This window comes from Anopheles darlingi, chromosome 2 (genome assembly GCF_943734745.1).
Source record: "Anopheles darlingi chromosome 2, idAnoDarlMG_H_01, whole genome shotgun sequence".
NCBI lineage: Eukaryota > Metazoa > Arthropoda > Insecta > Diptera > Culicidae > Anopheles > Anopheles darlingi.
Window position 1 is genome coordinate 9,306,632 of NC_064874.1, and position 12,640 is coordinate 9,319,271.

At 46.5% G+C, this 12,640-nt stretch overlaps 3 protein-coding genes across 3 annotated transcripts in view; 1 reads left to right on the forward strand and 2 right to left on the reverse strand.

Moving 5' to 3' along the window:
- Positions 1 to 9,048: 9,048 nt before the first annotated feature.
- LOC125951416 (uncharacterized) lies at positions 9,049 to 10,056 on the reverse strand. Its single transcript, XM_049680244.1, has 2 exons — positions 9,707 to 10,056; positions 9,049 to 9,628 (listed from the first exon to the last, which is right to left on the reverse strand). Exons 1-2 carry the CDS (start codon positions 10,027 to 10,029, stop codon positions 9,049 to 9,051), a joined length of 903 nt encoding a protein of 300 aa, XP_049536201.1. The 5' UTR covers positions 10,030 to 10,056.
- Positions 10,057 to 10,587: 531 nt separating this feature from the next.
- Positions 10,588 to 11,985, reverse strand: LOC125951447 (lanC-like protein 3 homolog). The gene is made up of 2 exons (XM_049680300.1): positions 11,793 to 11,985; positions 10,588 to 11,724 (listed from the first exon to the last, which is right to left on the reverse strand). The coding sequence occupies exons 1-2, from the start codon at positions 11,968 to 11,970 to the stop codon at positions 10,628 to 10,630; spliced, it is 1,275 nt and encodes a 424-aa protein (XP_049536257.1). The 5' UTR covers positions 11,971 to 11,985; the 3' UTR covers positions 10,588 to 10,627.
- Positions 11,986 to 12,148: 163 nt separating this feature from the next.
- The window catches only part of LOC125952625 (golgin-84), a 2,067-nt gene continuing 1,575 nt past the window's right edge, over positions 12,149 to 12,640 (forward strand). The window contains exon 1 of the mRNA XM_049682218.1: positions 12,149 to 12,640. This exon is cut by the window's right edge and continues 826 nt beyond it. Within this exon, the coding sequence (XP_049538175.1) occupies positions 12,253 to 12,640 (388 nt within the window). The 5' untranslated portion in view covers positions 12,149 to 12,252.

Consider the following 12,640-nt stretch of genomic DNA (forward strand, 5'->3'; position numbering starts at 1 on the left):
GCTGATCGTGCGTTTTTATACTCTCCCCACCACAGCACTAAATGCAACGCATCAGCACCAACAGCAGAAGCAGGTTGTCTGTGTGCGGGCGTGTGTTTGTTGACTAATCACCATGAGCTGATTCGTTTCGAAGGTCTGTCTGTTTCGATGCCGGAACGGCAATTCGGAACCACGACCGCGAGGATACTTGACTGGACCAGGGCCCGTGGTAGAGATTGGCGTTTTGCTAACAGGTTGTTCATCTGGTTTTGGGAATTATTCCAACGTGGGCAAAGTTCGATAGAAATTTTCCTCCGCGATCGCCTATCGCCAGGGGTGATCAGTGCCGGTCATTGTGAGGCTGGCCTTTGTAACTGCAAATATTGACAATCGTACCAACGATTCATGATGGTTATTACAGCCTCTATTTAGGATCCAAGTCTACGGAGGTGTAAATCTGATTTTCAAAATATTTTGATTCTAATTATCACTTCTGGGATGATGGACTGACACTGTACGGCACACCAGCGCATACCTTTTGGAGAGGCGCACATCATGAACGTTTCACTCGGAAGTGATGATTAGTACGTAACGGTCGAACTGGTCCACTGCGATCTCATGTAGTAGGCAAGGCAGCCCTAATGGTCCAAGCCAATACATTACTAGAATCTGATTGGTTTTTGTGGCCAAATCGAGCGTTTGCATATTGTGTATTCTACACACGTTCGCATGACTGCGTGAACGCGTATGCGTGTTTTGGGGAGCCGTAAGCCTCTGCTCACATGTGATGAAGGTACAGAATAGATTAATAGCATCACACAACGAAATGAAAAGTTACTTTTAGGTGGTGTAGCTTGGACGGAACTCATTTGGACGATTTTTTTAAACAATCATTGAAAATGTGTGCCTTCCAGTGTGCTATTTCTTAAATAAACTACAATAAAATTTAAATTACCTTGTAAAATATTCGTTTTGGAGCCGTTTCAAGCTGCAGTTTGGTGCAACTGGTGCAACTGGCGGTGGTGAACTGCATCATGTTTTAAGTCGACTTATGTCGACATACCGGTTTACTCCATAAGCTATGCAATATGCACCTGATGTTCTTTTCTTTGAATTTTAAATTCTGTACAACCGCTTCCCGTTTAAATTCTGCTCAACCGTCAACCGCAGCAGAATTTAGCTGCGAGGTTTTTCTCCTTTGAAAACCACGTTTTAAACAACGATTTGACAAAACTTATTTCCAATCAACACGGCAAACATATTTTTTACTTGACTTCTACTAATATGATTTACTCATTTCTTTATTACCCTGCTTAGAGCGATCGTATGCGAACGTCTACGAGGTACTTACTTTCCACGAAGCAAGAAACAATATTTTTAATTTAAAAAGCATTATGCGCATAACCATTTAGTATTCCGGAAGTATATTGCCAAGTTGTGTACAATACCTATATGAATCAAAATGCTAAACATGCAGGTTGGTTGTGTTTGTCAAATGTTATTTATTTTTTTACAGCTCCATGGGTGGCTTTGAAAGGGATACTGATAAGGAAAAACCAATGTTTCACCTTATTCCTTATTGATAACCTCGGACGTCTTCTTCGAGATACTGTCACCGATCTCTCCCGCCTTCGATTTGATCAGATCGCCAAACTCAACCAGCTTGTTCAGGAAGGTCTATAAAAATGAACAAAAAAGTCGTTATGGGCGTTTGGGCCACTCTTTCACTCATTTACGACCGCATCTACTTACGTCCACGTTCTCCTTGTTCAGGACTTCACCGACTTTGGTCTTGAGGGTCTCAACGCCATCCTCAAGCGCATCACGACGTAGCCGCGCGGCAAGGGTAAACTGTTTTAAGAAGAAAAGAAAAACAACCCCTATAGTTCACAACGCAAATTCTAGTTCACCTCAGCGTAAACGCCTGGCAGAACAACTACAGAATGTCTCTGCATCCGATCTAGTTTCCTTTCTATGACACTTTTACGATCGAAACGATTCTAACCTGGATGATGCAGAAGATCACAATGAAAAGCAGCGCTAGCTTGGCCATGATGGTTGTTACTGGGTTTGATCTTGTCACAGCAGGAGGGAAAACAGCTAGCAGCGTTTAGCAGCACGAAAGCAGCGAACCGACACCGAAGAGTTATCGCACACGAATGCTGAATGGCGTCGCCCATGAAGTCATGTTTTATTTACTTGCGATTGCGACGGCACAACGTCCAGTTTGAACAACTACAACCGCATCTCTCGTGGCGAGGATCGATAGTAATGGGGCCTTTGGGTGATATAGGCGCAGTTCAATGGCAGAATTGAACCTCTTGTGTGCTTGTATGTGTGTTTCTGGTTTTGTGTGCAGCTAGCAAATTCCCTGAAATTTTCAACCGAATCCCTTTCCCCTTATCAGCTGATCATTGGACACACGAACACGCACCACACGATCCAGCCCTATCAGCAATGCAAACGATGTAATGGTGTGTCGATCGCATAGACACAGGTCAAACCCCTATCAGTCCAACGCAGTAAGCAATGGCGAGTGTTTTGGATCGCTGCGGATATGGACACGCCGCGGATGTTGATTTCATACATTCACAGCTTTTTTTTCTACAACAAAATTTAGCATAGTACATTGCCGTCACGTGTTCCGACGGCCGGTCAACCCTGAAATCAATTACTTCCTACGCTCTCCATACAATGAAGGCTCAATTGAAATTCAATGTCAATCAGCAGGGTCTCGGTGCTCCAATTCCTTCCGCAACCACCTCTCGTTATTCCGCTTCCTACTTCATCACAGGAATTAAATTATGTTTTTGCCCCATTCAGCAAATTGATACATCAGACCATCAGACCATCAGATCGTCGTCGTTGTCGTAGTCGTCGTCATCGTAATACTCATCGCTGGTGGGCAGTGTGTCCAGTGCGGCTTGTTGCACACGCGCCCGCTGCACCTCCTGCCGGACCTGGTTTCCAACTAATTGCAGTACATTCAGCAGTACGTCGTAGAAGCTTTGCGAGGTTGACGCCCAGAGCTCGTGGTACGTGGGGTGGTATTTCCATTCGTAGCGGTTCTCTTCATCGTCATAATCCTCCAGCTCACCAGCGGCCGCCGATAATGGTTCGACTGAGTCCTCGGTTGCCAGAGCTGGTGCCGCTTCACTCGACTCCAGCGATAGGGCCAGCAGTGGCCGTTCCGTTGCTCGACGGCTGCCGAATATGCTGCTGCGAAGTAAGGGAAGCTGTTTCCGGAGAGATAATAAGAGCGAAAACAGTTCTTCAAACAAATCCCAGAACCACAACACAGCACAGCAGACACGGAAAACTCGCTAGGTCCCGGCCGGCCAACCATTATCAAATTACGTAAACAGCAAACCAATTCCCTGTAGCGTCGCAAGCGTTGTCCTCATGCCTCGATTAGCGACCCGAACGAGCGAACGATCAAGCCGGTTAAATGGCCATGACTGTCGACTTAATGCGTATTTGAAAAAAAGCGAAAACGAGCCACAATCATGGGTTGGGTGACACAGACCACCACCGTCCCTCCCATTATTTTTCACACAGTTTTTGCTTTTGCAAAATGAAACATTAAAAGCAACAGCAGCAGATCCGTCACAGTAAAGCACAACCGTAAGCACCGTAGGCGAAGGCATGGCCATACGGCAAGAAGCGAATCGTCGACGATGTCGATTTGCGTGTCAATTACTATACCGGAAGAGCGGATGAACTTTCGTGGCGCCTTGACCTCTTTTTCGGCATAATCTGGATGCTGTCGAGTATGCGAAGTACTATCTCGAGTAGGGGCGATCGCGCGCCACCGTTTTCGGCATTTCGTTTTCGCGTGGCAATAACCAGCCTTGGGGGAAGACGTTCGGCTTCTTCGGCGTTTGCTTGGATGCTTAGTGGTTTGGTATCGATTTTCGGCTCTATGGACTGCTCAAAGGGGACAGAAGCCGTTGCATCGTGCAATCGAGCAGATATGATTTAAATTCACTGCAGACCTTCGACTATCGTGGGACTTACACTTTCGACAGGACCAAGGAGGAATGTAACTGCGGTTACCATGAGCAGCAGCAGCTTCATGGCTTTTCACCAACGGAACAGCAACGCGCCGCTGGATGGGTGACACTCTTGTCGGCACATCAAGCACAACTGTAAGAAGCACTTCATAGTGTAAGCTGTGCGGTGTGTATACTTTGCCCTTCTTCGCTAGTAGTGGGCCATCGGTGGTCTCCACTTGTACAGTGGTGGTGGCATTGACGGAAAAATGCTTGGAAAGCATAGCTTATGGTACCGGGTTGATAAACGGTATACTTATGTTTGTTGCAACCGCTAGAGGCATATAAAGTTGGTTTTTCTCCTTTTCAACCCTCTGCCTACAAATGCTATTGTTTCGTCTGATTGATCGCTGGAATTACGCAATTGGCTTAGCATTTGGTCAAGGTCCTATGGAAACTGATCATCATCCAATCATTTGGCATTACGATTTGGTTAGCCTGACGCCAAACCTGTGCTTCATCGGCGCTTTGTCTCTCTTTTCGAGTACCAAGAGGCTTGAGCGTTGTGTTGTGTGCCATAGTTGAAGGACAACCTCCCAGTAGCTTGTTTAGCAGATACTACCTCGGTGAAAGTCACGTAGAACAAAAGGAAAACCTACCTCTACCGGCAATGGAATGAAATTGAATCTGACACCAGCAGACGCTGCTGGTGCTGACCTCGCACAGGGACTGAGAGGGTCATTCTTCGTATGTTTCTTTTCAGTTTCAGAGACACAGTATTTACCTTAAACATCTATCAACATGTGTGCCCCTTGGGGAGTCCCTGGGGCATGCTACCATACTAAGTGCTGGCGTATGATCTCCCGTCAGACCAGTATCGAGCTGAACCATGAACCGTCTTGTGCGAATTGTTGCCGTTGCTAGTTCACTGTTGGCCCTAAGCATAGTGCCGCCCAAGGTAAGCATGGGTGTTAGAGAATCGTTTTCTGATTAATTGTAATTCGTTCTCTCTCTCTCTCTCTCGTTAATCTTATCTCCCCATAGGTATACGGTGACAGTAATTTCCATGACCATGCGGAAGCCTCTCAGCACGTAATGCACATTCGGAAGCTGGCCGAAGGGGATGATCTAAAGATCGAACTGGAACCGGTATGGTTTCAGCTCGAATCTGCGGAATTTCCATCAGTCAACGATAACCAACAAGTGAAACGGCAAACGCTCTCGGAAACTAGACGACCGTACAAGGTCTTTTCCCATTTGGAGAACCTCCGGAATCAGCAGGAACAGAAGCGTAACCGGCAGAAGCAGATTCGTGCCGAGCCAGAGAGCGGAAGCCGTGAATCGGATGAGCAACCATTGAGCTTGAGGATCAAGAAAATGACTTCAGTTGAGGAACAGTTGGATAATCTCGAGCTACCGGGTTGCTTTCGGAAATTTCTGCAAGAAATGCACGATCGAAACCATGAGGGAGTCCGTCGGTTAATGGACTGCCTGGCTGAGCAGCAAACGAATGACGATCGTAAGAAACCGCGACCTGCGCGACAATTCAAGGACAGTGGCGTCTCCAATGATGAAGCGAGACGTCCTTACAGACGGAAGGTGACACGCCGTACGAAGAATGAGGCTAATCGTAAAGCATCGCCATCGCCGAACGAAGGTGCTGTGAGTGATCTAATGTTTCAGAAGCAGTACATTCGCTCGGAAAGTGATGATGAGGGCCAGTTGTTCGAAAGGGGTCAACGGAAGGGTGGTGCAAGTGGTGAAGCTTTCGATGCTTCCACCAATGAAAGCATCAGCCGCGCAGATACCGAAGAGGAAGATTTTGAAGTAAAATCGACCGAAGCTGAAAATGAACGGTATGCTAGCAACGAGAGAAATGTTCCTTATCGAAGACCAATGCAGAAACCGAATGCAAAAACTCAAAGCCAGAGCACGGAAGAAGCGGACGATGAGAGCAGTAGTAGCGAAGAAACCCAAGCAGAATCGGATGAACACTATTGAAATGATTGTTAAATGTTAATTTTTTTCCCGCTTTTTCGGTGGCATTAAATTATTTTGGTCATAATTAATAAATGTGTAAAATGTTTTAACTACCAAGCATTTCTCCGTTACATTTTTGGGGGCTTGTGTTTTAGTAAATTAACAATGAAGTATAGAATGGTTTTCATTGGTTATCTGATCAATAAATCGTCTCAAAACAACAGAACTTATAATTTCATCTGTTAGAACAAAAATCAAAAGATCAGTTGGCAGATACATTTACAAAATATCTTCTTTTATTTTCCCTCGTTATGGTCTCTCAAGTCACTACATCCCAAGGTCCGAGTCATTTGTACAACGTCGAGTCTCCGCTTCGATGTGTAGCGTCGTCTGTGATGTGTTTCTGTGAGTCTCTGTGAGTCAGGAGTCCATTTAGCTGGGGTCATGTTATGTAAAAAAAATGAAAACTTATTAGAAACACTGAGCTATCAATGTATACAACAGCAACAAATGGGATATCGACTACAACAGGCTGTTTCGGTTCGCTTCAATTGATCGAAACCGGATCTCCTCGATTAGCCTGTACCAGCAGATCGTGACCGTACTCGATTGGATCGAGCACCATTCTGGCCCACTTTTCGATCCAACTTCCGCCCGGCAATTCTCAGCCCCTTTGAGGCGATCTTGTTTATCGTCGACGGCTCGTAGACACCCTCAATCGGTTTGATGTCATACCGATGCAACCCATCGCCCTCATCGATCACGGTCCGGGTACCGTACTTGAGAGGAAGAGTGAAGTTAGTCTTATGTTTCTGCTGATAGATATCGTAAAACAGAATTGTTAAATTCCCAATGATATCGTTTGTGGTCGGAGAGTACTCGCTACGCGGAAGAGCATCCAGATGCTGCTTGATCTGCTCATACGTAACGGGACGCCCTACATCGCCAATGTGCACTGGCACTTCCTGACCGCGATTGGGAGATCTAGAAGCACCTACTATCTCTGAATCAGAGGCTGGGATAGCGCCATTGGATGGATAACAGTGACAGTGGAAACCATCCTTGGAAAAGAGCAGCGGTACCTCCTCACCCTTTCGTTTCGACCGTGGATCATTCGCGACGCGAAGAATGTATGAATTTCTCGATCGCAAAATGCGGTTTCGTCGTAGCTGAGGTTGCTTGAGGAAAAATTTAAATGGAGCCTGAGCAGAACCTGGTTCAACATTACGCTTAAGACGCGGTATCCGGTTACGATCACTATCATCAAAGTCAAAGGAAGGCACATCTTCTAGGATACTTGACCCGCTATTGTTTTGTTGCGTCTCGCCCTGCACATACCGTCGTTTTTTGCAGTCACACTGGCATGCTGGCGGTAAATAAAGTGTAAAGCAAAGTATTAATAGTTAGCCTTTCTTCAACAAACTGGTGGATGCTCACCTCGAACGGGATGATCCGCATGAGCCTGGAGCTTTACGGATTTGCACTTCTTTGTTTTTTTCGGTTTAATCACCTCAAAGTCCAGCGTCTCGTAACTTTCCTTATCGCATCCGCACGGTTTCTCCACTCCGTAGTGGTAGTTGTATGATCTGGAAAGGTCGATACAATTTGTTACTATCACTGATGGTGGTATCTACTAACGTCGCCGGAAAACACTCACTTTTCGCATCCCGGATCGGGTAGCACCTCAACGGCAGCATCGAGCCGCTCGTATGATTCCTTCGCGCAGCCCGTAATCTTCTCTACATCGAAGTGATAGTTGTACTTCTTCTTACAACCCGGATCCTTCGGTGACTGAACCTCAAAATGATGACGACACTGAGGACAGTCGCAGCACGGTTCACGTGGATATCCCTCATCCTTGGAGCATTCGTAGCAGCCTTGTGGATAGGCAACGACAACGGAAAGACTCACGATAATAACCACCAGCCCAGCTAGAGCAAGCACTGTTAAGGACTTCATTGTACCACTTTGTAACCGTGCGGTCGCTGGAGTACTTTCTCCAACCGTACGCTAGCTAGTTTTGATGGGTTCTGGAGGGTTTTTCTTTAGCAATGGACCACATCACACCACAAGGAAGACCCAGAGCGCGATAGCAAAACGTTTTCTCTCCCCAACAGAATAGCAGCAGTTGCAGTTTGAAGTTATGTAAATGATGCCGAGTTGGCCGAGGTCACGTACGGATACGGTGGTATGATGTGTGCGCGGTCACGGACACCTGAGACCTGCTTGCATCAGCTCTAGATTGCAACAGAAAAGGAAGGAAACCATGTTTGCCAACAACAACGTGGTGGGCTTTTCTCTGGAAGATTGTGAAAATTTGCCTTTTTTGTTTGGCCAGTTTTCACGTTGGGATGTGCGGTAGCATGATAATGTTTGGTCTATGCTAGCATTTTTCTCTAGGAATGGGATGCGTGAGATAAGGCAACGGGCCTCAACGGCTTATGAATCGGGCAATGTTCCACTGTCTTATGTTTCAGTAATTGCTTAACAATGTTAACTATGTTTTAAATGGAATTTTATGGTTTGGTAAAATAATAAAATAATGTCTTGTGTTTGGGATGAGTATAGAGCTTTTTTATTTTCGTATTAGCTCTGTCGAAATTTCCATTTTGTTCAATTCAGCGAGAGATCACTACGTTTCTACGGTACAGGAGGAAGATCGATACAATTTCACGGTACGAATGGTATTGTCGACCGTCTTTGCGGAGTTTCGTTTTTTTCTTCTTATAACGGAGTAAGAGTGCAGATCGATACATAGATTACATGATAAATATAGGGTTTATGCTTGTGATGTGAATGATATGCATGAGCCTTCATATAAGATTTGTCGATCACTAATTTGTGATTCGAGAAAAACCGATCATAAGCTAGATCTAATTTACAAAAAGACCAACGGAAGATCGTGCGAGCATAGCAGCGCCGCTAGAAGATAAATATTTGAAGAGCAAATCGAATAGAGATCTAGTGTTTCTTTAAATGGTCCTTTATTTTTGTCTTGTATTTATGTACAAACATGTGTTGCCGGTAGCATATGCTAAAAGTTCTCTATCACAACTGAAACCACACAAAACGAAATCAGCCTCTCACCGGGAAGGCCTTACACCACTGGCACCGATGGCTTCGCATTATCCAACGCAGGGATCGCCCGTGAACGGCGTTTCAGCGGACAGTCATCCTCATACGATTGTGCAGATTCGTAGCTATCGTACTGCTCCTTGCAGCCACAAGATTTCTTCGGCTGCTTGCATTTGTTACAGTGATGGGATTTCGGTGGCGCCTCCGTATAATCGTCAACTTCCTCGAGCTCTTCGGACCTTGAGTAATCCTTACACTCCTCGCACACTGGGCCATCTTGGCGCAGAAGCTCGAATTTGGGCTCCCGCGGTTCGACCTTGCCGTAACAGATTGCACAGTAGCTCTCCTCCTTCGGGTGGCAAGGAATACCTTCGGTTTCCTCCGACGATTGCACTCGATACTTGACGCGCTTCTTCTGCTGTTTCATCTCCAGCACCTGCAGGGTGTTTTTGAACAGTCGTTCCTCCTGAATGACGTCAGGTTTACAAGGAGGGGGAACAGTGACGGGACGACCGTGCACGTGCAGATCGGATTCGCTGATCTTCGTCTTTCTCGCGTACTCCAACGCCAACTGGCGACTGATCAAATCCGCTGGATACTTTCTGCAAATCGGTCAAAATGTTCAAAACCATTAGAATTTTGTTGGATCTGTTTTTAAAACTTTAGGGGGGAATTCTTACTTAGTAGGGGTTCCACCGTGGTTTTCATAACCGCATTCACAGGATCGCGATTTGGCAAATTTCGGCTCCACACGTTCAATCACCAACGGTCGCACGCGGTACTCCTGCTCACAAGAGCACACATCATGGGTCGGTTTCAGTTCAAGCGGCCGCGTCACGTTGCATTTCTTCTTTTTGTAGAACGGATATGGTTGCGGTGGCGGACCTCGGGCAATTGCACGCTCGCAGTCGCACTCGTTCCGGTTACATTCTTTGCAGGATTTGGCAGCCGTTACGACGGCGGCCAGCGCCAGCAGGACACATATCAGTGCCAAGAACCGCATGTTGATGCGCTTCGAGAAAAGGGTTTAGCTCTCGGGTGTCGTTACACTACCGGTCTTCAGTTGACCGTGAAAATGACTGACGGAAGCAAATCGGTAAAGTTCAAGTTTTATACCTTGCCCTGTGCTTAGCCCTAGCGCAGATAGAGTTAACCCTCGACCGTCGACGACCACGTTTGTACGTTTGTTATGTAGATTCACATTACCCAAGGACGAACTCAACGGTGATTTCCGCAGCGACGTGCCGCAGCCACACACCAACGAGTGCATTCTCCATTGAAGTGGTTCCGTACAGGTCTACCAACAATGAGCGCGAATGACGAGAAAGTTGATAACTTGAGTCACGAAATTACGCCGAACCGTCCATGGGGACCATGTGCTTCGAGCCAAGCCAGTTGGTTACGTTGCAACAGACGAGTTTAGGTGAGCGTTTTCCATTTTTTGTTCAACTTTACAAACAAGATAAATGAGTAAAACTTGCCTGCGTAATTGTCAGCTATGATATCTCTGCAGCAGTCTAAACAATGAAGTAACGTACAAGTAATTTAAGTAACAGCACGAGACCTTTAAGTTTCATATTTATTTTAGCTATTATATTAGTTCATGATGCAATATTGAAGTTTACCTTCCTTTCGAATACGTCCATGAAAGGAAAAGAAGCCGCTGATGGCTCCAGCACATCCACAAGGAAACACACAGCACCAGCCAACCCTTCGTACAGGCTGTACGGTCGATCAGGAGCGAATAATTGAGCGGAACAGGTGTTGCTGGCAAGAAATTCCGCAAACTTTGCCGCTTGGTACAAGTAACGCCTTTCACCGGTCATCCTGTACATGAGTAAAAAGGCGTAACCGTTTCCGGCCACACCGTGACAAATTCCGGGTCCCTTGCGTAGCAACCCTCTGTGCCAGATGGAGTTTGCACAGTTACGGCATCCTTCTAAATATCGTTCATCTTTAAAGATTAGGTATGCTTTAGCAAGGAGATAGATTATTCCAGCGCATCCATGGCACCAATGGACAAGACATCTGCCGGAATCCCTACGCGTTGGAAAGTTTCCATCGCTGGTTTGCAACGAAAGCAGGTAATCGATCGAATTCCGAATGTCTGCTAGCATGGAGGATGGACAGTTTTCGAATTTCCCGCTCTCGGTGGCAGTGATGAACCAGTGTGACTCCAGCAGGGCGTGCAAAACAGCGCTTACGCCATGAGCGGCCCCGAGGTACTCTTTGCCATGGTATGCGTACATCAGGGGCGAGCTGGCACGTTGGCTGGACGAGTACAGTCTTCCACGTTTAACAATTACATTACAGAGATCATTGATGACGGTGTTTTCTATTGGTTTTGGGTCAATGACTTGATTCAACCAATAGGCACCATGTAGGTAGCCGGCACGACCGACCAACACTTCATCGGCGTCGTAGCCATCAGCTTGGGCGCATGCCGGATAGCCTTTCAAAAAATCCTCAATGCTGGCCTTCGCGTCTAGGTGGTTGCCTTGTGCATTTGAAATTGCTGCAGATACGGCGGCTATACCGGCGTTTCCACAGAGAAATGCTATCGAGTTCTTGGTCGAGCTTCCCTTCTTCGCGGCGAGCGTCTTCGCCTGATGGATGTACTTGGTAGCGTGCTCTAGACACGGATAGAGCTGTGCTGTCTCTGCTGATTTTGCCAACTTCCAGAACATGAATGCCGTGCCTTTGGGAGGAAAGAGGTCAATGAGATAAGGCACACGCAGGGAAAACGTCAGGGGTGGTTGCACTTACCAGCCGCACCAACATAAAGATCTTCCCGTTGGTTTTTATCTGGATTGTTCAGGATTAGCTCAACGAAGTGTCGAATGAGCTTCAGGATCGTCGCTGTCGGCACGAATTCATCGCTATTTCCATGCACACGTTCGTCATAATCACTATACGGATTTGGAAAATATCTTTCTTCACACATTTTCCGATTTTCCGATTTTCCGTTTTCGGGAGGTGGACGCGAATCAGGTAATCACAACAAACTTGATGACAACCAGTGGCTGAAGCTGTCAACGAATTGTTGTAAACGCAACGTGTGTTTACATTCCCAAGTACTGAACCCAGCTGTATAAACATTTGAATCGATTGTGGAATTCCAACACAAACATTTTGTGGGGGTCTCTTGTAAAATCTTGCTTGTAATTTGCGTTTTCAGCTGTGAAATCCTGCGCATCGTGAAGTAAACCACCAAACCCGGGCCATCATGTCGTGGCTGCAAGACTTGGCTGGGAGGGCCGAAAATATCCTCACCAAGATCGACCAGAACGCGGCCACTGTTCTGCAAACCCGACCCGATTCTGATGATGTGGACGGGAGCACTCCGCTGATGGAGGTCAGTGTTTCGAAAAGCGAATCCGCTCCACAAAATACGCCCAAACCCAGGAATATTACGAAAACGTCGCACCTTGTCGTCCGATCCCCGAAACGAATGGGAAAATCCGCTTCAAACTCTTCATTCGACCGATCAATCGCCAACGATCAGGATATGGAGGATACTCTTTCGTCTAAATCGGAGAGGCAAAACTTTTCCGAAACCTCTTCCAGGCGCAGCTCAATCAGTTCGAAGAAGGAAGGAACAGTTATCGATATGA

Excerpts from the sequence above, each read along its gene's own strand:
- LOC125951447 (XM_049680300.1), bottom strand. The coding sequence starts at position 11,970 with ATGTGTGAAGAAAGATATTTTCCAAATCCGTATAGTGATTATGACGAA. Across the intron at positions 11,725-11,792 it reads TCTTTATGTTGGTGCGGCTG|GCACGGCATTCATGTTCTGG; the intron begins GTAAGTGCAACC and ends TTCCTCCCAAAG.
- LOC125951416 (XM_049680244.1), bottom strand. The coding sequence starts at position 10,029 with ATGCGGTTCTTGGCACTGATATGTGTCCTGCTGGCGCTGGCCGCCGTC. Across the intron at positions 9,629-9,706 it reads CACGGTGGAACCCCTACTAA|AAAGTATCCAGCGGATTTGA; the intron begins GTAAGAATTCCC and ends ACCGATTTGCAG.